General features: G+C 35.5%; 3 protein-coding genes across 5 annotated transcripts in view; 1 reads left to right on the top strand and 2 right to left on the bottom strand.

Moving 5' to 3' along the window:
* Nucleotides 1-48: 48 nt before the first annotated feature.
* On the top strand, nucleotides 49-27287 carry CEP89 (centrosomal protein 89). 3 transcript variants are annotated; one of them, XR_014571119.1, is made up of 20 exons: nucleotides 49-182; nucleotides 1309-1415; nucleotides 2669-2824; nucleotides 3423-3624; nucleotides 4718-4823; nucleotides 5534-5562; nucleotides 6743-6797; nucleotides 7111-7329; nucleotides 7727-7869; nucleotides 8236-8286; nucleotides 9024-9107; nucleotides 9961-10064; nucleotides 10527-10642; nucleotides 12604-12784; nucleotides 13431-13598; nucleotides 14260-14401; nucleotides 15399-15488; nucleotides 21679-21848; nucleotides 24008-24084; nucleotides 25209-25346. XR_014571119.1 is itself a non-coding variant. In XM_083794682.1 (19 exons), the coding sequence occupies exons 1-19, from the start codon at nucleotides 144-146 to the stop codon at nucleotides 25438-25440; spliced, it is 2394 nt and encodes a 797-aa protein (XP_083650808.1). In that variant the 5' UTR covers nucleotides 49-143; the 3' UTR covers nucleotides 25441-27287. The 3 variants fall into 3 exon arrangements, 2 of the variants coding, with proteins under 2 accessions (XP_083650808.1, XP_083650809.1); XM_083794682.1 differs by lacking the exon at nucleotides 24008-24084 and having other exon boundaries at nucleotides 25209-27287; XM_083794683.1 differs by lacking the exons at nucleotides 1309-1415; nucleotides 24008-24084 and having other exon boundaries at nucleotides 53-182; nucleotides 25209-27287.
* Nucleotides 15398-27476, bottom strand: part of TDRD12 (tudor domain containing 12) — a 71309-nt gene continuing 59230 nt past the window's right edge. The window contains exons 39-43 of the mRNA XM_083794633.1: nucleotides 24894-25062; nucleotides 21560-21801; nucleotides 18974-20508; nucleotides 17521-17683; nucleotides 15398-17390 (exon numbers count right to left, since the gene is read on the bottom strand). The gene's annotated coding sequence lies outside the window, so the exon portion shown is untranslated. The remainder of the gene's footprint in view (nucleotides 17391-17520; nucleotides 17684-18973; nucleotides 20509-21559; nucleotides 21802-24893; nucleotides 25063-27476) is intronic.
* Nucleotides 18959-21581, bottom strand: LOC310905256 (E3 ubiquitin-protein ligase RNF182-like; the record flags this gene model as incomplete). The annotated part of the gene is given in 8 exon segments (XM_083851303.1): nucleotides 18959-18988; nucleotides 18991-19053; nucleotides 19055-19245; nucleotides 19248-19305; nucleotides 19307-19440; nucleotides 19443-19473; nucleotides 19475-19509; nucleotides 21560-21581. Coding segments are annotated over 8 exon segments (564 nt in total).

The following is a 27476-nucleotide window of genomic DNA, read 5'->3' as shown; positions in this document are numbered from 1 at the left end:
CCCGCCGCCGGTCGGTCGCTACGGCCGAGCAAGGAGCGCGGCGATTGGGGAGCGCGAACCGGCAGCGAATCCGCGGGGCTGTTGGTAGCAGGCCGGCAGCGACGGGAGGAGCGGCCGGGAGCTGTCCCGGTGCCGGTGCCCCGATGCCGCTGCGCCTCGGGAGGGGGCGGCGGGGCCCCTTCGTGAGTGCCCGGGGCGGGGGGCGCGGGGCCGGCGAGGGCCTCTCGGGGCCTCCCGGCCGGGGGGAGCCGCCCGGGGCCGCGCCGCGCTACCGAGGGCGGCCCGGTACCGGGTGTGGGGCCTGCGGGCAGCGCCCCGCTGAGGCGGAGCCCCTCCGGCCCGGCCGGGGCCGTCCTGTGGCGGGAGGCGCCCGGGGAGCCCGAGCGGCACGGGGGCTCTGAGGAGAAATGGCGGGAGCCCGGCGCCCGCCTCGCCCCTCACAGAGCCGCCCTGCCCGAAGGCGGGTTACTGCTAGCGCGTAGCGTGTTCTGATGCCTGCGCAGGGGATGAGAGGCGATGGGCACAGATTCAAACATATAAAATCCATCTCATTTGTAAAAAAAAAAATATATATATATATATCTTTTTTTTTTTTCTTGTGAGGGTGGTGCAGCACTGGAACTGCCCAGGGTGTTCGCGGAGCCCCCATCTCCAGAGCTCCCCCCAGCCTGCGCTGCTCTGTGGCCCCTCTCAAAAGCACTCGCCGTGGGGAACACCGGCACCGTTTTTTCTCTGCTGGCACTTACCATCATCCTTTTTTATTTTTTTTTAATTAGGTTTACTGATTTAAAAACTCGGTGGATTTTTTAACCCCTTTTCAGGCTGAACGCTTATGATCCTTAGGAGTTGTAATAGTTTTTTTCTTCATCTCATACCAGTGTGACTGAGGATCACTTCTGACTTACAAACCCTTTGTACAGGAGAGGGAATAATAATGTTACCATGAAACTAGATTCAAATATTCTGAAAAAAGTTGATTTCTAGTACGCCTTTTTTCTTGTGTGTGTACACAAAAACAGACGAGTACTTAAGAAACTGAATTTTGCAGATAGTGACGTAACGGGTAGAGAACCTACAGTCATGGGTCTTCCGTAAATTACATTTCTAACCTTCACTAGCAACTATTCATACATGTTCTGAAGTTATACTTAGAATCATTCCAAATCTTCTGTTTACATTAATTGCATGTAAATGTTCTTCCGTTTTATATTATTTTGTATAGTTAGTTTTTGTGCATGTTTGGTTCTGTACTTCTTTCATTGTGATCCTGAAAGTCATTATCAACTAATTTTATTTTAAATTGTTTAGAAACATATAGCTCATGGCCTGGTCCCTGCTGCTACCATAGCTCCTAAACCTGCAGTTCCCCGCACCCCTCCCCCTCGTAGTCCAAACCCTTCTCCAGAAAGGCCCAGGTAGGTTTTGAGTTGTTTTTTGTTTCATCATTTGCAATAGCATACTAGAAAAACATGATGAGAAGAATTGCATGTCCTTGCTGTAGTATTTACATAAGCCGTTTCATAAACAGAATGTATTTTTAAATTAGGGCAGTTCCCTTCTTTGAATTGTAAAGATGCCTATTTTTCTCCCATACACAAGCAAGCCAAGCAATTAGAACAGTTACTTTTATAAATATGTAACTTATTAGAAAGCTGAGTCAATTAAAGACAAATGGACTTTTTAACGCCAGGGCTGTTTTTAATTTGGATGCTAGAGTGTAGCAGAGCTAGTACCATGAGTTTGGAAATTTTTGCTTGTTAGAAGAGCAGAAGTTTAACGTTACCAATCTACCATTTTATTGCATATAAAAAAAAAAGACTTGAAAACTTGTATGGAAAACCATGTTGGATTAGATTTGAATTAGCTATACAGCTAAGTTACACAAAGTAAAAATACAAATGTATTTTCCTTTTCATTTGTAGTTTCTTGGAGTTTTTATGTTTTCTCTATATTTAGTTAAATTCTGGTTGTTTTCTATGGTCTTTCTAGTATCTAACATTCTTAGTTAATTCTAGTTAATTTCTTCTTCCTTTTTTTGACCTCCACTTGTTGTCATTCCTGTTACAGTCCCCACCATTTCTTTCCTTTAATCTTTGTTCCCATTTGTCTTTTCATCTTACGCTTCTCTCTGCTCTGCATCATCCCACTAATAGGCACTTCTATCTACTTACGCTTGTCCTAGTTTGCAGTGCTCCAGCATTTATGAACAGCTTCAGTCATCAGTAAAAGGTTCAGAGTAGGGGATAACAGAAACTGGGAAACAAAATAGCAGAATATGAAACACTTTTTCAGTGTGCCACCAGGTACTGTTGTTATGACTGAAATTAATGCTAAGTACTATAAATTACTGATGTTGATTTTGGAAATACAACTCAGTATATTCATTTATTATATTTATTTTCATGTATATTTATTTATTTTCATGCATTTGATTTGGGCACATATACTTGTACTCTTTGATATCTGCCTTGAGAGCTCACCTGATTTTGTGCTTTACTTTGGGAGTTAATAGTTTAAAACTAGTCCCTTAGCACTTTCAGTGTTGCTTATGCATGTTAACTTTGAACTTTTTGCTTTGCTTAAATAGTGAAGACATTCTGCAGTGGAAGAGGATATGAAATGTGAAGAAGACAATATTGTTTCATTGCTTTTTTCTTTTTTCTTCCAGATCTGCTTTAGCAGCAGCTATCCTCGCAACAACACTAACGGGGCGCACTGTTGCTATTCCTCAGCCTCGGCAGCGATCACTTTCGGAAAGTGATTCCACCTATGTGGAACAAGAGTGCTTCGAGCCATATGCAACAGTCACAGAGCTCAGAATGGGGTAGCGTATACTTTCTGTTTGGGTATCTTAAATTAGAGATAAAATCTGCCGATGAAATAATTTTACCCGAGAATTACAGAAAACTGATTAAACTCAGGGTGTTATAACCATTTTTCTTACCACATCATAAATAGTCTAAAATGTCTACAGTTCTTACTCCATTTCTCATAAAGTGATGTCATGCACACAGTCCTCAGAGGGAGACTTGGTTTGCACAGCAAGTAAAAACATGCATTATTTCTGCCAAATGCCTATCGGTTATACAAGAAGTTAATCGCTGGGGAATCATCTGAATTATTTGTCAGGTAATTCCTTGCTGCAAAATTTAGTCTATTTTTGCTGTAGAATTGGCAACCTTCGATCTTTAGTGTGGTGCTTTCTGTAAGCCAAAGAAGTAAATGTAGTGCTAATTGTCTATTTTGAAATGTATGCATAGGTTAGGTACCTTGTTTGCAGCCAAAGAAGCTTACATGTCTGTTTGCTTCTGCTGTTGGATTTGTGTGTATTCACAGATTGATGGTTCTGCTATAGAAGCATTTTTTTTTTTAGGAAGAGTAAGCGACACTGAAGCAGTCTTTAAACTGCTTTCTACTTGCAGGCCGAACTGGAAACTTGATGGTAGTGACAGATCTCCTCTACAGTCCCTAGAAATATCAGGCAATTGCTGTGAGGATGAGGACATGGATACCTATCCTTCAGATCCTGATAAAGAGGAAGAGTCCAGCTGTCGGAGTAATGAGAAAAGGGAAGAAAGCTTTAGCAACAATGCTATTTATGCTGTTCCTTGCAAAAATAAAAAGGTAGGGTTTTCAAATCAGTTAATTCCTTTATTGCGTTTTAATATATTAAATATTTCTAAATATTCTCTTCTTAATGTTTATGCATTTATTCAATTTTTATATATTTTTATGATTCAGTTACCTTTAAACTAAGATAGGTTTGTTTGTCGATTCTTTATCTCTGATTATTAGGAACTTTTTCTTAATAGGAAATCACTGATAGTGTGGCTCTTACTATAAACTTAATGTAAGTATGTGTTTTAATCTTGTGAAATGTCCAATATTTTCATCTTGAGCATGATACTTACGTATTTTGTTAAATGCACTTGGAACTTTTATGTATGTTGAAAGCTTAGTTCTTGATTGAGTATTGTGCTAAGGAGCAGTGACCCACATAGGGATAGGAACATTCAGAATCAAAGGAAATGACCTTGTGTCTTGAAGACCAGTGGATTTTTCCACGTTACAGCATGGAAGCAGCTTAAGACAGTTAAGGCACATCTAAAGTTCAGTTTGCATCCCTGTCCAACGTGTTCCAACAAACAGGAATAAGTAACTGAGTAGTGGAGAAGCAATAAAATGCTGTGTATGTGAATGGAATTGGAAAACACACCTAGGTGAAGGGACAGTAATCAGTGAGAGGAGAGGAGGGGGGAAAAAAGGGAGTGTGTTAAATACATGGGATGCTGGTATGCAATCAACAGGGAAAAACAGCTAAGACAAGGCTAAAAATTATTCATGAATTCCTCACGTACTGTGATACGGTAGATAAATGGCCAGTCTTTCTTAAAAAGCAAGTTTAGACATGACGCAACAAGCAAAGATAACTTAATCGATTCTTTAACTAAATAAGGTGATAAGGAATATTGCCCTGGGATAGATTAGATGATTATCATAGTTCTTTACCTCCTGCTGATCATGGTAAGGGTTAGATTTTAACTATGTATAGTCCTAAAGCCAAAAAAGTATATCTTTTATTATCTTAAAATTTTGGAGTACAATTCTGAATGTGACCAAGACATTATCTGCATGAAAACTTCAATATCAAGACACTCGGGCGTAGGCTATTTCAACAGTGTTGTGATTTAGATAGACTTGCCTGTCTTTTACACAGGAAGAGTGTCCACTACCTCCTAGTAATAATGTTGAGAAGAAAGAAACATCTTCTCATGAAACTGAGTTTCACATGCAGATGGATGAGTCAAATGTGCAAACAGAAGGTAAATAAGCTTACTTAAGACAAAATGCCTTACCTGTTAATATCATGGGGAAAAATAATTTTTGAACAAACTAAATTTATTAGTACCATATGATAAATGATATATTCCTTTTAAAAAGGGCAGTCAAAGAAATGCTATTAAAGTGCCACTTTTAGTAGTTACAGAAAATTGAAAATCTGCAATCTAACTGAAATTCCAAAACATCCACTAACAATCGTGTTTAAAAGACAAAAAAAATTAATGAGCTCAGTTTTGTCTAGTACAGCTATTATGTTTCTGTTGATCTATGTACCAGAATCAATCCAGTTTATACTCTAGAAACTATTGTAGTGTAACTGTGCTCAAAAAATGGAAGAAAGTACCCAAGAAGTACCAGAAACTATCACTGTTAAGAAGATAAAAAATATTCTTAGTCATTTTTCTTGGATGAAGATATTTCTGTGTCTGAAAATCAGCTGGAAGAACTTTTTTTTTTTGATAATACAACTTAATTTCTTCCTTAATTGTATCTATACAGTGTAAGAGGTAAAGTAAGGTATCACATCAGTATTCTAATATACCATGAAAGGGGCTGGGGCCTCAAGGACCTTCTGACATTTATTTACAGTATGTAATACGTGTACTAAAATATCCGTATGTACCCTTGTAATTTACAGACTTATCAATGCTTTCATTCTTAATTGACTCAAAGATCTGTTTTTCTTTAACAGAAAACAAATATCTTGGCTTGAATTTAAAGGTAAGACTTATATGAAGGTTTATTTGTGATGTGTTCTGGAAAAATATTGCATTCTGGTGTTTTAAGTAGCTGACAGTCTACAAACCACTTAAAAGAAAACTGACTTATTGTCACTAGGGAATCTTTCGACATACAAGAATGCCTAATCATTCCTTTTGAAAGTTCCCCATCATATAGGTATGTATACCACACAAAAGTTGGGTGTGGGTTTTATTAAAAATAACAAGAAATGCTGTTGTTCCTCATGTGAAAGAAAAACTAAATGAGAGTGGGAGACATCTTCTATAGAAAGAGAGAGTTGTCAGTGATAATTCTCCTGAGCCTGGCTTCACCAGATTTTTATATAGTTTATGAGCGGGGCCCATCTGACTGCTTTTCTGAGCTTGAAAAAGAATAGCTAAAAGTTTAGTTTCTCAGATCAATGTGATGGAATACTACTTAGAAAAACGGTCAGTTCCTCCATTGCTAACATTGTTATTTATTTTCTTTTTCAAATTCTTGACGACATATATTTTCTTTTGAAATTGTTCTTGAATTTTGACTTATTTGGGCATCAGCGTTTCAGTATGTTAAATCACATGGCATCGTATCCTTACAGAACTTCTCCGTGGTTTCATAAAAATGTATGTCAGTTGTGTTCACCGTGAGTAAATGCATTAGCATAAATTCAGTCTCTTTTTACAAATTATTTACTGTTGAAAGAACTTTCTGAAACTAAAAATATGTGCTTTAACTAACACGGGGAGAACAAAATTACTGTATAGGGTTTTACAGTTGAATATACTTGAGTCCCAGTTATGGACTGACAGTTCATATAAGAGTGTTCTATTCTAGAGTCTTCTATGCAGACTAACAAGGGAGCAGTATCCGTCCTGTTAGGTCAAGGAAACTTGTTTATTTTTTCTGCTATGAAATTTTTTGAGAACTGTATGTCTTTGACAACTAATGAAAATACCGTTTCAAGCATCCAAAAGTGACTGACAGTGGTAAGTGACAAAAAGATGTTAAGACAGCCAAATGTCAAGTGACATATATTGTTAGTAGTGAATCAAACCTTAAAAAAAGAAACTGTTTCAAAAGTTCTGTTTCTTAAGTTCTCCAGCATTGATGCTGTTCAGTGTCTTTCAGAGAGGATAAATGCTAGAGCAAACTGTTTCATTTTTTATAATTTTTTTGCTAGGAAGAAAAATCATTAGCTGAAAATCTTATACGGGAGAAACCTCCACCATCCCCAGGTATTTCTGATTTTTCTGTGCCATTACTACAAATCTTAATTTTAAAGAATACATGTGTTTATAAAAATACATTTTCTTGCTTCTACTCACTAAGCCTAATTAATGGGGGGAGGAAAAAAAGTATTTCTTCTATACAGGAGATAAAAGAATGCTGAGTGCTCTGTGATACATATTGAAAACAGTAGTTCCAGGCTTTTTATGCTGGATGTTTTGATTTGTTTTTGCTTTCTAATGTGAGTGACTTTTGAAGTAAGTGATTGTCAAACAATGTACCAATTAAAATATTGAAAATACTGAAATGTGGCATCCACAGATATATCCACTCGGGCAAGGCAAGCACGGGAAAACACGGCTAAAGAAAAGTTCAGAGAGCTAAAACAAGAAAACTGGTCTTTGAACAAGGTATACCACGCTATGGCCCAGCAATTTGAGGAGACAAAACAGCAAATGGAAGAACAGCAATTAAAACTGAAGAGACTAGAAGAAGAAAACAGAAAACTTAAAGAAGCTACAAAGAAGATACACAGAGAAGGTGGGAGAAACATTCTTTCAATACAAACTATTCTTAGTTATCTTGCTTGATTTTTCTGATTTTTTTTTTTTTTTTTTTTTACAACCTCTTCTTCTGGTAGGAGGTTTCTACTTCATTGATACGAGGAACTATCTATGCAGAAATAGTTTCTGAACAGTATTTTCCACATTTGTAGAAATTTTGTCACGGAATACTTACAGGATCATGAGAAAAAAATACCCAGTTGTTTCATAATGTTTTTTGTGCTAATAACTTCTCATGGCTTTATTCTATAAGAGTATTTTGGGAAGTTCTCTTATGATACTGATTTATTGAGATTTTTTTTCCCCTTACAATTAACAAATTTTTAAGGTTTCTTGAATTTTGACTGAAATGAGTTGAATATTTGTTTTAATAGAGGAGGCTACAGAATTACTTTCTCTGAGACAACAAGCACAAGAACTTGTAGATGAAAATGATGCTTTGAAAATGACAGTCCATCGTTTGAACGTAGAATTAAGTCGCTATCAAACTAAATTCAGGCCATTGTTGCAAGAAGAGGTGAGAATGTTGGTTATAAAGGCAATTTGCATTGATATGTCCCATTGCCCTTTCAGTCACCTTTAAGTTTTGGGAGGCAAATCCAGATAAAATAATTTTTAAGTCTACAAATGGCATAGGCTTCCTCTGAAATTGAAAATAACCATTTATCATTAAGTCTAACTATAAGAAGTTAGCTATTCTCCTGTATTATAAGATGTTGAAATTTCAGTTTTGTTGATTGTCTGTGATACATATGCAACATGTAATTAGAGGCATAAGCTTGTTTGGGGTAATAGTTGTGACTTGTCCACTTTTGCAGTGGTCAATGGTTGCTGCTTCAAAAGCAGGAAATAATTTAAGTTTCTTCTCAAATATCTTCTTTAGCATCTAAAAATAAAAAGTTTACCCATGAAAGGACCACCACCCCCATGGCTGGTAAGTAGCATCATATTTTCATCTATCTGTTCATTCCTTCCTTTACAGGAACCAAAATATTCAGATTTGCAGGGTTTTATTTAGTTATGATGTTGAAATATCACATACAGGTAGAACATGATAAACATTTATAAACATAAAAAGGAATAAGGCAGAATTTTGCAATGAATATGTGAAACTCTGGCTAAATTTATGGTAAGCTACGGACTGCTTACAGTTACCAAATTTGCACTATTGAATGTAAATTAAGTACTGTTGCCCTAAGAATCATAAATACCATCTTCATTTAGTACTGTCCAGCATACACATTGCATCAAGGTCTATTGCTTCATTATTAATCTTAATTGTTAATCTTCTGCTGTGATTATTTAAGGTAAAACTAAAAGGAAATAGCATATTTCACTGATTCTGATGGTAGGAATGTTTGTGGGTCCACTAGTAGCCTATGAACTTCCGGCAAGTAGAAGGCAAGTAATCTGTGAAATGGAATGCATCTATAACATGTAAAACAATTTCTTCATATGCTAACCGAATCTTAAATTTTCCTTCCCCATTGTTATTCAGAGCTATCTATACAGAAACAGGAAGGTCCTCCCTCTTCACTTATACGTAAAACTAATAGCAATTGAAAGCCCTTAATAGCTTTTAAAACTGACAATGTGTATCAGGAGAAGAAATAATAAATATTGATGAGATTGTGGTTTGCAATTGATTTATATTGACTTGTTTTTTCAAAGCTGGATATGAAATATTTGTCACCTCTTCTGTTGGCATATGAAGATAGAATAAGAGAAAAGGAAGATTTAAGTCTTGCATATGAGGTAAGTTGCCATTTAAAGAAAATGTACTTCTAAAATAAAGCAGAAAGAGATCTGTCAAAGCCAGGTTCTGCCTAAAATTAAAAGTGACTTTGTTTTACTTCGGTATACGCTGTTATTGTGCTGTCTTGAAAGCACTTGGTTTGGTTTTGTCAGGCTGTTCAGCTGTAGAAGCAGGCACAACACTGAATGTATGAGAATAGAGTAAACCATAAACAGTCAGTCCATGTTAGAAAGAATTTACTGCTACCATTCATAACTGGGAATCCAGTGCCCTGTATCTACCAGTTACAGGCCTGTGGATTTTGTGGCTGAAGAATATTTATTTCAAGTTATTTAAGAAATGGGTACTGACTCTTTTTGCTCTTTAGAAACATCTTCTGTCGCTGAATCTTCAAGAAATGGTTCTTAGTTTCTTGAGAATCTTTGTTTACTCTTGTTCACAGTATGAACAAAGATTACCAAGACACTCATCTGGTCTCATTTACACTCATGTATGACCAAATCTGAGGAACTACATGAGCTTCAGAGCAGAACTACTACAGTTTTTGAGAATATTTCCAAAAAATTAAGCCATAAAATAAGCAGTATTTCATTCTGAAAATGTATGCTATCATCTGGTTATTTCCAGAATTAATTTTCTTGAATCCGTATGCTAAGGATCTACAATTTGCTTAGTTCAAATCACACTTGGAAAAAAAATCAAGTATGCACATCTGAGTTAAAGACGAGTGACTAGTGAGTTAACATGCTGTTAACATTAGAATTAGAAAGGTACCCAGGTATGTGTATTTTGATGTCAAAAGTTATATTATTTCCCTCCAGCTATTATGATTTGGATTCCTTTCTCTTCCAGGAGGATATGAAGAACTTTAAAGTACAAGTTGAAGAGTTGGTGAAGGAGAATGAAGACCTGCATAAGCAATTAAATAAAAATAACTTTATTACCACTACAGAATGGCAAGTTATATTACCAGAAATTAGTGTTTTGCTTGTTCCATGCAAATGTTTAAGATTACAGATCTTAAGGAAAAACTATGTCTGGCTCTTGTGCAGGGGGGTTGAACCAGATGGCCTCCAGAGGTCCCTTCCAGCCGCAACCACTCTGATTCTGTGATTTTAATTCACACATACATATCTTTCTTTCCACAGTGAATTTTTGCTTTAATTAGTCAAAAATTTTAAATATTTTTAAAAATAACTTATGTATTGAGGGTTGAGAGTTCATGTCTCAAATAAGCTTACTTTGGATTCTGAGATAGCTTTCAATTAGGGTTTTTCATTCCTTTTTGAAAGGGGTTCAAATATGATAAAGTTTAAACTGTTGGAAGTCAGTGGTGTTTAATTGTTTTTATTTTTTTTTTTCTTTGGACATAAATTAAAATTAGAATTACTTTATTTATAAACTGTTTGTTATTGCAGGCATCAGCTACAAACTCAGGCCACGCTGGTCTTGGAAGAAAACAGGTTGTTGATGGAGCAACTTGAAATTCAACACGCTAAAGCAAAAGATAGTCACAGACAACATGTTCAGGAAGGTACGTGCCTGAATTGCTAGACATGGCAACTACACATTTTACACCGTACGTAGTTCTGCAGGTTTTCTGTGGTGGTGGTGTTTTGCTTTTTTACAACAACTTGATACATGCCTACAATGAATAGCTGAATGCAGGTAAGACTACTATGAAGTCAAGCTCTGATTGTCAGCTGATCATGAAAAGGAATGTCAGTATCACTTGTAACTGTATAACTTGTGAACTGTTAAACAGAGGTGCCTTTGGCTCTTTTCCAAATTTTAGAGGACCTTAACTTTTTACAGGTTGATATTTGTGAGGTATTATTTGTTTATTTAAATGTTCAATTTAGGTTGTCTGTTTCTTCTTGCTTTGTAACCCATGTTTATTGCTAATAAAAGGTAGTTGATTATATCGTAAGTAGCATGATACTGCTTAAATTTACATCCATCTGTTAAGTAATGGATCAGTTTGGTTATCTATTGCTGTTTATTAGATGTTGAATTGAATTCAGAACACTGAATGCTTACAAGCAAGACAAGGAATATAATTTCTTAAAGATTAGTTTTTCTACGAATGGTTATGTTTTGTATGAGCAAATTCTTCTGGGTAATTCTTGTTAATAGACTTCTGACTGTGTATCAGAAAGAGGACAGACATGTTACATTTTAAAATCCTAATACTGAAAGTAAGATTTTCTAGTAAAGGTTAACTGTTTAAAAAGCAAGATTGAAGGCATGAATTCTGTGAATCTTAATTCACAGATTAGGATGTCCTTGAAAAACATTTAATTATGTATTATTAATATAAAGCTTTTAGAGAGAATACAATGCCCCCAATCAAGTGTTCTGCTTTCCATGTCTCAAAATAGCTTGATCTGGTGTGAATTGGCAGAAAATTCCTACTAGACTGACAGATTTTGTTATTTATTGCTGTAGTTCTCACAAGGAAACAAGAGCCTGACCTTAACTGTTTAGGCAGTGCATTAAGCGACTGAAATACATGCTATAGGAAGAACCTGTGGGATTGGTGATCAGAAACTAGAGAGTCTGTAGATGTGTCCTATCTGCTAGACTAATAACTCATGTTTGATTTCAGGTTCTTTTCCTGAATTAATCAAAATGAGTTAAAGGACTTTTCAGCACAAAATGATGCTTCAATGAGCAAACAGCTCATAGCCCTGAAAAGAGGTAGTCTTGAGTTTGAAGCCTCTTGAATAGAAAACTGCCTTTAATCTAATCTCTCACTTTCCAAGCACTTCCAAAGAATAAAAAGATTATTCTGTCTGAAAAAAAGAAAAATGATCACTACCAGTATTAGAAATACACTGAGCTGTGTTCTTTCTTCTGTAAGAAAGAATGTGTTAATAAAGAAAGGAAAATGTTCTGAAACAGGTATGTGGCCTTGTTTGAGTTACCTGAAGTCAAAAGAGATATTAGCTGTAGGTAGCTCTGCATCTATGACTTTTGGTTGGCTCTTTGCTCAACGTAGTTTTGTGGGTAGCAGTGTCCTCTTTGGAATTTCTTGGTCAATGTTTTATAGGATTGAGTTATGTTGATAACACCACTAGAATGCGCTAGAGATCAGAAGGGATTCTTTGAATATCCTCTAAGAATCTCTTTTAACCTACCATAAGCCGTTCTGAAAAGAATTCTGTCTAGATACTATCTGAAATTTCAGGTTTACTGATTTGAATTGGAGAAAGGCAGATTTCAGTGAAAATCAGACTCATAATTGAACTCTTTGCCTAACTGTGGAAAAATGTGGTACTTCTCCAAAACAAATTGAGACAAAATCCAAACTGTTAGGATTTGGAATCCAAACTGATCAGGATTTTTTTAAAAAATGAAAAATCCACTGTCACATAATGCTTTGAACAACTATGAATTAATGTAGTATTGGTTTAGTTGGAGTTCTACTAGGTGATTAAATTAGTTATTATTATTATTTATGCTGTAATCGTTTTTTCCTTCCCCTCCCAAAAGCTTCAAAATTGACCAAACAGATAATAACTTTAGAAGATAAGAAACGAAGTCAAGAAGAACAGATAGCAGAGTACGAGAAGCAGTTGGAAGCTTTACGTACTACTTGTGAAGAGCTGAAAGCAAAACTGGATAGTAGAATAGCAGCAGAGGAGCACTTTGCTTTGGTGAATGATTTAAAAAGGTATGAGTTTGTATATGGTGCATAGAGAAACAATTCTGCAAAATATTCACATAAGCAGGCCCTTACATGCATACATCACTTTGTAGGTAGGAATACGCCTGTAATTTTTAATCTATAAAAGGTAACTACCAAAGTAGAAAGAAAAGTCAGTATTTCAAAAACATTGTAATTCTAGAAGTAAATCCCAACACTAGAGGCATGAAAATGACATGAAACAGAAGTGCTGCCATGCAGCATACTTTGAAAAGTATAATTTTTCTAAAGGCTTCCTGTAAATTTGTTTGCTTCCAGGCCTACGATAGTTGAAGTTATTGTTTCTTGGTACGACACCTTCCTGAAAAGTTCTCATAATTGCTAGTAATTTCTTTGAGGGGAAAAATATAAAAGGAATGCATTTGGACTAGAAGATGTATTTTATAATTAAAAATTATTTCAAATGCAGATAGGATGAATTACTATTACTTTTTCTATATTATGCTTCATTCATGATTTGATACGTCATCAGATTGTAATACTACTTTTTGACACCACTAAACATTATCAGTGTACCTTTTTCATATTTTTAACATGAGTGTCTTACCATAATTTGGCTTTAAAATGAAGCAGGTGTATATGTGACATGTGTACTATGTGGTTGGTTTTGCAGCCATTTACAACAGGAGCAGGAGAAAAAGCGCTCTGAGGTGGAAGACCTAATGGGAAAGATAGCATCAGTGCAAGCTCAAAACAAGAAACTGCTTTTAGAGAAAAATAACTTCATGGCTGACAAGAAGATCCTGGAAGCTGATATGGAAATGACACAAAAGACAAACAGGTTTATCTTTTTTTTCCACTTCATATTACGTTCTCATTTTCTCAATACTTAAATTTCTAAAAAGTACCATGGCAGTAATATCTGTAAAAATATTTTTTTTCACATCCCAGTGTCATTTCTACCTACTGCAGAGCAGCCATGTTTCCTCAAATACATCTTTGTCACACCTATTTGGCCTGGTTGTTGAATAATTTTGCTATTTTTTTTGTTTTCGTAGACATTTCTGTCTTTACATACAAATTAAGAATATATCTTCAATGATAGTAGTTAGCTATAATGATTAATCATTTGTGTATTCACCTGAAGAACAGGATATTCCAGTATTTGCAGACCTTCTCATGCACGTGAGTGGTTCAGAGGTAGAACAAACCTTTCAGAAGTAAAAATAATACTGTTATTTTTCTTAAGAAATATGAGCTTGTAGCCACTGCAGAAATTGTTCTTTTGATTATCTGCTATAATTGCTATTCACAAAGCATATTATTAAAAAAAGTTACGGGCAATGATACTTTCAGCACTTGAAATACTTCCAGCTAGTACGTCTTTAACACTATACTTGATTGTTTTTGAGACTTGTGCAAGCTGATTTGTACCTACAATGCAAGTTCCCTTAATGCCATTATTAGTTTCCAATCTGAAGGGTCTCATGTTAATTTTATAGGCGATTAAAGAAGAAAATAAGTCTTTTGAAACAGCAGTTGGAGGAAGCAACAGAAAAAGAAGTTGCAGCCCATCACTATCTAACAAACCTTATTGGTTTGGTGGAGAAGATAGCTCAGGAACGTGATCACCTTATTTTTTTGGTAATTACCTTTAATTAGTATGGCTTAATTGATATTTCAGTTCTCCTCCTACCAGAAAAAACTCTTTTAATAATTAAAATTAACAGTAAAAGAAAGCTATAATTCCAGTTGATTGAGCTGTTTCTATGTTTGCAAATAGGATAGAAGCAACAAAAGATTATTTTATGTAGAGTGGTTAAAAATATGTACTCTAGTTTCTGAAGCTTTTCACTTATTTTTATGTAAATTAATTCTGTCTGAGTTAATAGCAGAAATACTCTGAGAGCCTATTATAGCCTATTCTATTGAAATAGTCTCATGTTAGTAAAACTTTAAAATATCCAGTTTCCTTTGCTACCTGCTAGAATTGGATCTGAACAACCTGTCCCTAATTTAAATCACTGAACTTGAAACCTACCTTGGCAGAAAGTTAGATTGCAGGTATCCTGTACTCAGATAAGCTGGTAAGGTTTCGAATGAGGAGACCTAGAAAACATTAAAAGGGGGGAAGGGGAGAATTTAGAACTGGGCACTAATTATTAGTGAGAGACAATACTGAGCATGATGTCTAAGTAAAAGTCTATTATCATTCTCACTACTTCAAAATTCACTGTTTACAAAGTGATGGAAGCAGGGATAAGCCAAAAGCATTTTGTAAGCCACATGCAGAATTTCTGCCATGAACTTCTGCCAATTTCAAGGGTTCTTCTGAGAGAAGACTGATTCTGAGCTGGAGAGTCAGCCGTACAAATGGAATCCGTAAACATACGTACATACACCTGTACATAAATATGCAGAATTGATTTGGTTTGCAATATTACTAGCTACGATCCTTTCAAAACAAAACTGTTTCAAGGTATTATTTTGTTAGTGATCATATTCACAGTCAGTTAATAATTTATTAATTAGACATTATTAGCATAATTTTCAAGATTCTTTCTCCATCTTGGTTCTTAAGACTCAAAACAGAGTAGATTTGTCTTCTTCAACGTATGTAATTTGATATATATGTTTGCAGGCCAGGTGTTTGGAAAATGAAAATCACGGTGTTCTCAACAAAATAGTAGAAGGCAGTCTACGCTTAGGAAGGCTGCAAGAAAAAGTTAAGGTAAGCAGTATTTCTAACCTGCTATTACCTGGTATTTTCTAAAACTTTATTTTTTTAAATGAAAGAAGTCAGTAGTAAATCTATGTCAGTGTTTTTATGAAAAACACTGACCTTATGATTTTTTTTAAATTAAATGGATCATCAGTTTTTGTAAATGACATTTTCCATTTTGTTTTTGTATTGTGTGTCGGCTAGGTCACTGCATTAACACCATTACTCAGAAAATTATGACAAGTTGTAAAAATGATGAAATACAAATAAAATAGCACTTCTGATTTTTGCTCAGTAATGTAGTCCAGTTATTCTTTTTTTGTCCACTCTCTGCTAATGCTTCAACTTGAAATCCTTTGCAATTAGATTTAGAAGTGAAAAACATATCTTGAGTATAACAGTACTTTTATGTGACCAAAGGGTAGGCAATTTAGAAACTCAGAGTATGTTCAGTCATCTAGCCTAATACATCACAGGTTATCTTTAGGATTATCTAAGGAAATACAAAGCGTAGCATGTAATTGCATTATAACAATGTTTAGTATGAAGTACATTTGAAACTCTTATGTTTTAATACCTTTAGTGCTACAGTTATTTAAGGTAAACACTTAAGCAATAGTGTTTGAGGAATAACCTCAGTTTTCTAAGCATATGTATATTTTCAATATTGTGTTATCACGTAAGGCAAGAGGTATAGTACTTTCAAGAAATCTCATTTTTCCTTTCATATAAACAAAAATCCTTTAAAAAAACAACCACCATCAACTAGAAACAGCAATATTTAAAAACATTATTTACAGTCTGCTTAGAAAAAGTGAGAATAAACTACTGGCAAAACTTCGTTGTTCTTAATTTGTGTCAGTATAGGATAGAACTTAAACAGTCAAAACCACCTAATAGAAACTTAAAATATCATGTACTTCTTGTCTATCGTACTAACTGTAACTTTTAGCAAAGTTCAATCACCTTTTTGCTGAGAACACCTTAATTTCTTAAACACCTCCAGTCAAGTAATCCACTTTTCTAAATAGAAGCTTTATTACTTTGTTGTCTGTAGTGATTTCTGAGAAGTTCTGGGTATTCCTTTGTTTTACTTTTTTTTTTTAAATCCTAAGTTTAAATACAAACACTGTCAAGTTTTTAATTTGGTTCTTTTTAATCAGAAGACTTTTCTAATCTTAATATGTAATGCATATCACCCCCCTGCTTTAAGTGCTGCCAATAAAAATTCAGGAGAACATGGAAAGGCAATAAATTCTTTACTTGGAAGATTTGTTTGCCTCCACAGTTCATGCACAATTCTAGCAACCATGAAACTTGAACAACAACATTCTTCAAGACTACATACTTCCTACTTAATTGAATAAAATAGGTTAAAGATCTCATTAGTTTGATTAATCAGCCAGAGGAATACCACTATCAGCTGCTTCGGGGAACTGCAGCTGGAGTAACTGCCCTGTGCGCCAAGTTGCAGGGTGAACCTGTTACACAGTATTAAGGCAAAATCTGTCTTTATTGGTAAAAATACTTAAAATGTACTAATTTTTGTGAGAAGGTGATATAACTTCATAGTTTGCATTACATTAATTGTTATCTTAGAAAGGAATGTTCTTCATTGACTTTTAGCTATTATAATGAGATATAAGATAAGAAGTATAAAATTTATCATATGAACTACAGCATACAGTCCTCAGATTAGGATGAGAAAAAAGCTTTTAGCCTACATACAGGTCTGAGTTCCTTAAAAGTGCCGAAAAGATAAGGCATCATAGCTCACCTTTTGGTGAATTCATTCCTCATATCTCAGTGTCCACAAGCTACTCCAAAACCATGGTGCAGGTCAGATGTATGGCAGAAAGAGTACGTGTCAAAAGATTTTGTGGGGCTTCTTTCACATCACTGCAAATATTACTGGAGGAGAAGAAAAAAGGAAGGCTAGGTAGGACAGCCATTCTTCACTGCAAATGTATGGCACATACCTCTGTAGACAGACAGTTGTCATTCAAAAACCTGGCAATTCTATTCCCTTTAGATCACTTACCTCTGAAGTCACGTGTGCTTTGCAGACAAAGTGGATCTGATTTTTCTGGTCCAGAGTTGTTACTGTTTTGCAAATTCTTTTGGGTAAAGTAAATGAACAAAAATCCCATGTTTTTTGTTGTTTTTCACTGAGAAGCCTCAAAATAAATCAAGATCAAACAGACCTGTTATTAAACACAAAAATTGTGAAAGCCTTTTAGCAATAACCCTTTATTGAGCTTTAAATTAAACCTAAAACAATGTAGATGTTTAATATACACAGCTTTATTATCAATTTTAAACTGTGTATGCTTGAGTTAGGTAGCAAATTAAGTGATTCTCTTTATAAGTACCCATTTTTAGTTTGGGACTTAGCAATTACTGAAAACCTTATAAAGTCATTCACTGTACAACATGTTTTGTAGCTTATCAGTACAACCATATAAAACAGTGGAACAGTATCAAATAGGTTGAACACAAATATTCAGAAAAATAATTTTTGCTCAGGAACTATGTTAAGGAAACAAAACATCTTTTGGTATTCTAATTTTGAAAACAGGTTCATTTTTACTGACTTTTGTTAGATATTTTTTCAGACATACTAAATCATGAAAATATTAAAGCTTACTTGAAGAAATTTTTCTTTACTTGGCCCTTTAAGATTCAACTACCTGATTCTTTGTCATAATTGTTATAACTCAGAACTCACCTGAAAAAAACTGATCATGGAGCAGAATATTTAATGTAACTTTATTTCCCTTCATCATCAGAAAAGATTCAACTCAAACGTACAAGTTTTTCGTTGGTATTCTGTCTATCTAATTAATCATATATAACATGAACTATCTTGCAATGGGACTTTTTTAAGCATATTATACGCAGCATTTCTGATCTTTGTTTTTTTAAACAGTGAGCATGCATTTGATAAAAATGGTTTTGTTTAATGGTTGTTTTAACCTTCAAATATCTCTTCACAGTTGGTTTTCATTCATGTGACGGTGGTCTAAAACTGTTACTTTGGGAACAGGCAATAGTAGCCACCATCTTTTTAGTAAAAAAAAAAAAGTTAAAACAACTCACCATGTTATTTCTCTAGTAGTCACACAAATTATTGTGCTTTAACAAAAATACACTTATGGTAAACGAAAGCTCAAAGAGATCATCAGAAAGCTTTTTGAAGTTACAGACTTAAAAATGCTTATAGCATAAGGGTTGAAGTCTGATTAAGTTATTTTATGGTTCAGTTAAATATTTACCAACTGATTAAAAAAATTCTGCGTATCAACTTTATGAAAAGCAGTCACAAATTTCCTGGAAGAGGCACTGGCAGAAGCTGTACATGAGACACACAGTAAGACTTGAGGGAACAAAACACACCCACAACACCTAGGGTCACTTTTTCAATCACTAGTAAATAGATTCCAACAGGGAGGGAACCAAAGTAAAAATATATATATATATCATATCAGCCATACCAGTATCGTAAGTACAGATGATTGCGTAGCTTGGAAAAGAGATCTTGATCCAGCTGACTCTGCAAACTCACAGATGCTGAACTCAATGCTACGGTCAGCATAGTAATCTAAGGCAGCAGTTTGACTGGAAGTCCTTGTGGAGTCTCTTTGTACTTCCATAATCATAATTACTAAGCAGTTTGATGATTCACAGGAAGAGCTTGGGGAAGTCAAGTTTTTTGGTGTTTCAAGTACTTCATCACAGTTAGAATTCCATGCTGCTCTTTTAATAGGAGTTTGGACATAATGTTTGTATCATTAGGGAGTCCTTCAACTTCATCTTTGTGCAACTCAAATCTCATGGCGACAAAAGGGACAGATAATGCAGGGAGATCCGCCTCCTATAAGTAATATGTTATTCAAACATCTAGCACAAATTCTGTGAAGACAGTTCAAGACTTTGGGTTTACGACTGCAAACATTGTAACATAACAGATTTTGCACTCCAGTTCATCATTTGGGCATCTTTTCTTCTCCTTCAGTGTGAGAGTAAAATCCTTAAATTAGACACACTGTCAAAAAGAAATCATATCAAGTTGTTTCATGGATTCTGAACCTCTATTTGTAATACTTTTTATCGATGATAAAGTTTTTATAAATATAGGTAGAAGCAACCTTTATACTGAAGATATCTGGCCTCTCCCATTGGAATTACATTTTCAGGTAACTTTACCCCACAGACTGGCTATTTTCTTTTTCCTTCCACTTTGCTACATATTGCAGTTGGAGCACAAAGTTACTGCTAAGAGAAAATGCTAATGGTTTGCTCTAAGCAATTCCTCAACACTAAGGAATTGTTTGTTTCAGAACTGCCTGTAACCATTGCATAGATTACTTTCTGCATCCTGTCAACTAGTTGCGCACACCAAGGCATATGAATGAAACAAGGGTCCTTCTTCACAGCATTCCTATCAACATTAATCTGCGCTTAGGGAAAGATGCTTTGGATCTAACTTTATGAGACCATAGATCTATTTAAGTCTCTGTACACGGGGCTCTTTTATCTAGAGTGTATTCCTGCTTTTTTTTTTTTTTGAAAATACAAGGAACACTTCTGACTCATAGCAACTTCACAAACCCTAAACTGTAAAGGAAAAAAAAAGTCTTTATATAACCAAAAAATTAGTTCACACCTAATTATTTAGCTTACCAGCTCTATTTTTTAAAGCAAGAGTTATACTGGAAAAATGTGCATGTGAACAACATAAATAGCTGCCAAGTAATTCAGTACACATAGTATAAAAGAAATATGGTGCTCAAAACATACCTTTTTGAAATTACTTTATAAGAGTGTAAATTATGTCCTCTTCAGTCCCAGCTGCTGTATCCATCATCACTGCTCATCTTGGCTGCTTCCTATATTCCTATGGTGCCATGACCTTGGGCAGACTACCCATTTCAGCTATAGAGGAAAAATAGTACCACTTCCAGCTGTGTTATCCCCTTCTTCCTGCAACTGGTAATCTCCATCAGTCTACTCACTGTTGCCTGCTTCACTTCAGAAAAAAAATAATACAAGACTGTCTTGAACAATTCAAATATAGCAGCTGCTGCAAAGGTTCTGTCAGTGCCTGTAGCTGCGTGCCCAGAACCACCCCAACCTGGCTCAGCTCCCCAGAATGAGCAGGGAGCAGTCTAGGGTCAGCCATCCTGCTGAAGTTTTACTGCTTATGCATTTTACATCAACTTAGTTATAAACATTCCTAGGAACAAGATAAGAACTATGTATCCCTCACATCTAGTCTCATGTTTTAATCCTTAGGCCAGGAAATGGTGCACTATTGCCCTTTGTGCACCACTTATTTTGCAACCATTCTGCACGTATGGCTCAGCTTCAGTTGGCAGAGGAAGAACGAGCATGTCAAGCCAACAATATTACTATTACCATCAGAAAATGCAATTCCAAAGTGACACATTTTACAAGCACTGAACTGAAAACAGCTTGTGAAAAGGATCACAAAGTATCTTGCAGTTCTATCGAGTGCTTCCATCCCAAGAATTTCTTATAGCCAATGTCAGACATCACATTCTGCACGTATAACAACAGGTTAAGGACTATGTTTGTAATCACAGGAAAAAAAGCTGTTATTGGATAATGTCTGTTTCTGCCAAGAGAAATGCAGCACGTAGAAATGTGTAACGCCTGACAAGCCGTATTTTTTCAGTTCCTCACATGGTTATGTAATTGAATGGAGAAGTTATTTCAGAAAGCACTAGGCCTGTATATTTGGTTATTACTGCCAATAAGCATAAAATGACGTGTGCCATCAGTAAACAGAATGAACTATTACGTGAAACAGTAATACGTTTTAAAACATGAAGCTACTGTGTTCTACCTCTTAGTATTAAGATTAAAGAACAGAACACACTTTTTTATAGCATGCATGGATAAATATGACTGTTGGACAACTGGTAAGCACCATGTGGCTTTCAGCAAACTGATATAGTAGAAGGTGTCCCTGCCCAAGGCAGGTTGCAAAATACAAGTGTAATGCCTTCAAATTAACAAATAGGTTAAAAAAAACCACATACACATAAGCAACCTACCTGATGTATTTAAACAAGGCATCACTGATCAAACTGCTAACTCTCTCTCAGCTTCTTTTGTTGGTAGTAAGTTGTTCTTATTTCTGCTGTCATCACATTTTTCCTATTAATTTTTACAGCTCTATAAAAAGAAAGCAGCTGGGAAGCTTGGAGATATCAGTCTCAAAATGACTGAGCAGGAGAAAGAATTTGCCGGGAAGACTGCTCAGTACCAGCAAGAACTGAAGCACCTGCAGCGTTTGCTGGAAGACAAACAGGAAACCCTTAATGAAGTGCTGCAGCAAAAAAGGTATGTCAGTCATAGGCAGAAGTAATCCAATTAGATATAACAGGGAAAAATGGGGTCAGGGCAGTCAACTGTGCACAGCAGAAAGCTCTTGTTTTCCAACAGAGCCTCAAACAGCACATTATTTTCTTATTCCTGTTATAGCTATACTGAAAATGCTGAAATACTCTTAATTCCATCCATCTCAACTCCAAAAAACACCCTTTGAAGGAGAAATTTATTCTTACAACTTTTTTAATATCAAGAAAATATGTATGAAAAATACCAATCTGAGCCTAGTCTCTGATGATTTAGGAGACTAAAAATAATCAAGACATATGTTAGTTATTTAATAGCATCTTCTACTGAAGGCTGAACACTTAGCTGTCCTCCCGCCTCAACAGATTTTAGATTACTAATAAAGTAACAAATCTAATGAGTACACATTTGATGGATTTCCTTTTGGATCTACCTTACCATTTTGTTAACAAGTTACAGATTTGCCACTTTCAGAATAAAAAAAAAACAACATTTAACTGATTTTTATAAGACTATGAACAGCAGTCAAGCTGTACTATAAACTACTTCAGCCCAGGCATGCCATTTGTGCTATAGAGCTCAAAAAACTGTTGATTTGTATTGGCATTCCTAATGTTCTCAAATAATTACATTTATGGCCTAATATATTAAAAGTTGCATTATGATTGTTCTCTAACTGTTGGTAGTTCCTATATGTGCCAGTACGGCTTGCAAGTGAAACATGAACACATTTTAAAAATATACTTAAGGTTATCCTTTAAACCTTTAGCTTTTTCTCAAAGTATAAGAAAGGCAATCTAAGACAATGACAGATTCACTGCTATTGTAATCTGCTGACTAACAAAGTAGGATTGCTCTTGTGAAGCTCTACAAGGTTTGTAAGTAGAATGATGCCGAAACACTGGAAAACTTCAAAAAAATAGTATGTAGTACTGGAAGTCTTCTAAATAACACACAAGTTAAATGAAAATGTACATTTAGCAGACGGAGAAAATTAAGTATATAGTTGCAGAAATACTAAAAACATATACAAACTCATTTTTGTGGGAAGGACAAAAAGACTACCCCTCTCCAACACAAGCAGAATGTATTTGTAGCTTTTCATTGGGTCAGAATGTTAAAACAAAAACCTGCAGAGTCAAAACCCCACACTTTTCTAACTACAATTAGACTGTGACTGCTGTTTCTTAGATGCTCACCAGAAAAAAAAAAAATGAACTATAAAAGCTGTCTATTATGCCACACTGAAGACTTACTTCTGACTGTAGTATATTGTGTGCAAAGCAAGGATTATCTGCAATATGCTTCCTTGACAACAACATGATTTGACTGCTCAGTCCAAAGGAAAGTCAGCAAACACTTTCAGATTCTGCACGTCAGCTTTGTTTAAAAATTAATCCTCCAGGAAAAGTTCAGATACACCATTCCCTCTATATGCATGCTTTCTTGATACTGATGTCATTCTAACCACATTGGTGCTTTTAAAACCTCTCTTTGAACTATTTTTTTTTTTCAAAAATTGATGCGGTTGCTACTGAACTGTATTTGTAGAGTGACAATGAGTATAGCTTGGATGGTCTCATACCTGTCCCAGTTGGGAGCCTTGCTGACAACACTGAACTACAACTCAGAATTCAGTCATCTTTGGTTTTATCTTTTCACTTCTGACTTTCCCTCAGGATCATATGAGCATTAACAATTCAACAAGTTTTTGTTTTTTTTTTTTTTTTTTTAAAAAGAGAGTGTTGACCTTAGAAAGTAGATAAACTCAGGGTAAATCTCAGGATGGCTTGCAGGGGAAGTTCAATCACACAACTTTTACTCTTTGTGCCTTACATCCCCCAAAATATAAGCTGAGAATAGCTGCCTTTGTAAAGTATTTTGAAGCATATACTGAGTAATTGGTAGTATTATCAGACACCCTCATCATTGTGTCAACAGGAAATACAATTCTTGAGAACAAAGTCAGCTACAGTTTTGATGTTTGAAAAATGAGAGATTGCTTCTCAATTAGCTTTTTAGAGACCTGGCAGAAATGGAAAGCTCCAAATCATTAATGTAGCTTCAAATGTTCCTGGGCAGAGTTTCAGGGATACTCTTAGCAACTGTACTGCCTTCACCTACCTTATTTTGCTTTAATTCAGTTCTTAAGATCACCACCACCACCTGAAGTTCATTCCAAGCAATATGATGAAGATAATCCTAATGCCTTTTCCGTAAGGTATTTTTCTGATTTCTGTCTTTATATCCACTCATAAGGTGAGACACAGAATGAGCTACTACTATTTCAAGGCCACTTTTTACCACTTCTTTCTCAATGGGAGGTGTAATTGATCTTGAAGGATCCTATAAGAAGTGCTGATTATACAGTTGCTAGTACACATCTTTTGGCAAAAATGTAATTTGACAGCACTGAATCTTACATTTATGTTTTACAGAGGTTTCTTTCTCATTTTTAGAAAGTGGTATTCACTTTCACTATTCATAAGAATTTGTGTAAAGGGCTAGCAGAATTCTACAGTGTTAAGATGTGTGCTCATTTTCCATGCAATGCTTTTGTTTTTCACTTCAAGTGATCTCAATTTTCTGATTAAATTGTATTTTGACATATATTAGAAGTGAGTCAGAGGAAACCCAAATGCTTAACCATGACCAGATATAACTCACTAAAAAGTCTGTGGCTAGAATATACTGCATTATTAAACAGCGTTAGCTGCCATGCTCACAAGTAACCTTTTTCTTGAGAACAATAAATAATTCATTTATGCTTAGGCAGTCAGAGAAATTAGCATACAAAGAATAACATAATGCCTTCAGGACTGTCCTTCATATCCCCACTCACCACCACTAACTAAAACAACCCAAAAGTTGACATCGCTTCTGTTTGGCCTCCACAAAAAGAGGCATTTAGCTGAGCACAATCTGAACTGACCGTCTGTTTGAGCAGACTTTTTTTTAGCCTCTGAGTGGACAAGATACAGAACTCCTGGCATCTGGCAGAAGAAAAGCGCATGTGTTACAGAAACATACCTATTACAGGAAGCAGAATTGCAGTCACAACAGAGCCTGATTCGAAGACAGTCATAATATTTGAATCTCACAAGCACTGCTCTTTTGGGTAGCCTTAATCCAACTCATTATGTGGGTCAGGATCTTCTTTTTCCTGATCATGTCCTCCCTTAACATTATATTTACCGGCCTTTAAAAAAAAAACACACTAATTTCAATCAGAACATTTCAAGCATCTAAATACATACATCGTATAATTTGCTTATGCATATACTGTAATTACGTACTGCAGAAAAGTGGTTTTAAAATTAAGAATGCTGTTTTTTTTTTTCCTAGAAAAGTGGAAGGTGAACTTGAAGTCATTTGGGAATCCACATCCAAAGAAAACAGGAGAATGAGAGAACTCTTACATAAATCTCTGGGAAAAAACGACATGTGGAATACTGTCACAGTTCAAGAGTCATACTTGGATGAAGTCTCTCAGAAGGACCTGGTTTATGGACATGATTTTAGCTACTGTGATGTGAAACCATCACCTACTAAGAACGAAATTCACCAAGAATCTTAGTGATAAGAATAAAGATGCCTAAAGCATATCACCAAAGATAGGATTATCACAGAAGAATGGAGAACTATGTGCCTGAATTTGACTTTTTCAACAACACAATGCAGTAGGACATTTACCCTCTTCAATTTTTTTTGTTAAGAGTCCTCAAAATGACAGCAAGATATTCTCCAGCTACAGCAATATTAGTGAAGTTAAATTTTAGCCTGGAATTACATTTTTTAAAGAAAAGGCTGTTCCTTATTCAGGCAAAATGTGGTACAGCTCTAAATTAACGTAAGTCCACAAGTACATAGTTAACAAAATAAAAAATAATAATGATTTAGCTTGAAGTTCTAACACAGAAACAGCACATAGAATGTGCTATAAATCAACTGAACAGGAAAAGAGAAAACCTCCCTGTGATAATGTCTCTTATATATATTTTAATTTAAAGGTCAAATTTCAGGCGTTTCCCCACAAACTGTCAAATAAAATATAGATCATGACCAAAGCTGAAAAAAAAACGGTGTTGTCTGTTCTCTTTGCTGGTGATGAAGGATCCTGACATTCTGTGTTTCAAGTATGTTCTTAGATTGAATTACCAGCCAAAAAATCTTGTTTTCTCACGGACAGAAATATTTGTGAAGCAAAGAGGACAGAAACATCCTCATGACAACTTGTGGTGCCTGAATGCACAGTTGTCCACAAAGTAGATTTAAAAGAGCCCAGGCCTCAACAAGTTTCCTATCGTAGTTTTGCCAAAGGGATAAGAATCTGGCAAAGGATGCAGTCCTCCCTCCAAATTGAGTGGTCTTTCTCACTTCCAATTCAGTAGCTTTGCAGGAAGCCAGAATTATTTTTTCCAGAGCATTCTCTGCAGCAATGCCAGTCCTTAGATTAGTATGATACACATTTACCTTTATTTTCATAATAAATGCTTTTCAACAATACTGCACATCAATATTGAAACAATATGGAGTATGACTTTCATTTTGGAATTCACATTCAATTTTGTGGACTAGCTTTTTGTTTGTTGCTTCATTTCTGTAACTAAAACCTAAATGGAACCAGAAAAATTTAACAATACAATCTATGACCAGCAGTTCTGTAACATTAGAAATATGAAGCATCTCATCAACTTTGATCAAAGTTAATGAAAAGAGTTGAAAAAGTGAAATACTAAAAGGAATACATACTGTGACTGTCAGGGACTAGAAAGTTTTTAGCTTTCCTGAGGCATTTTCGTTCACAGTAAGGTAGACCCATGAGGAATCAATATTGGAGATTTATCAGTATTTTGAAATAAAAATACTGAAAAATTAGACGCATTTTTAAGTGGTAAAACGTGCTCCCCCAAACATACATTGACAGCATTGAAGTGAAGTGCCTGTAAAAGTCACCCAAGGTAGATGCTAAACTCTGGATGTGAACAACAAACACGGTTAAGAAGCTTTAAGCACTTTTACAACTTGCCATTACAAATCAAATGAGATGCAATTACATGCTATTTGAAAATTGGTGTTATAAAAGTGAAAGGTTATCTAGTGGAAAAAGTTGATTGACACTGGATTGCCAGGCTTTCCAAATACGGTACAAAATGCAGCGTCTCCTCCCTGTCACTGCTTAATCTATTTATCATGCAATATAATATTTATCACGAAGGCACTAACTGCTATCCATGGAGGTAGCACCTAGGCAGACTTCTGTCCAACTGGTCTGAGAGAAGTTTTGGTAGTATTTCAGAATGATGATTGAAGTTGCACAAAATTGTGATAACTAGCCAGAAAACACCTTATTTTTCTACTTACCAGAACTGTGTACACTTTTATTTAATATGAGTTCAATAAACTGTTTTGTTTTTTTTTCTACTACTGGGAAAAGAGTTCCTTCACTCTGTCCTTAGGTTAATATACCTATAAACACAGTTGCTAAGTTACGTTTTATTGCAACTTGGATTAGGTAAATAAATTCAGCCTGAACCAAAGGAAAATGCAATGTAACCAACACAGACACTGAATGAAAGATAGATGGGCTGAACTTAACTTCCAATACAAGGA

This window comes from Anser anser (genome assembly GCF_964211835.1).
Source record: "Anser anser genome assembly, chromosome: 11".
Lineage (NCBI taxonomy): Eukaryota > Metazoa > Chordata > Aves > Anseriformes > Anatidae > Anser > Anser anser.
This window is presented reverse-complemented; position numbering and strand designations above follow the sequence as displayed.

Coding starts and splice junctions, on each gene's coding strand:
- CEP89 (XM_083794682.1), top strand. CDS start 144: ATGCCGCTGCGCCTCGGGAGGGGGCGGCGGGGCCCCTTC. Junction 183..1,308: donor GGGGGCGGCGGGGCCCCTTC/GTGAGTGCCCGG, acceptor TAAATTGTTTAG/AAACATATAGCTCATGGCCT. Junction 6,798..7,110: donor GAAACCTCCACCATCCCCAG/GTATTTCTGATT, acceptor TGGCATCCACAG/ATATATCCACTCGGGCAAGG.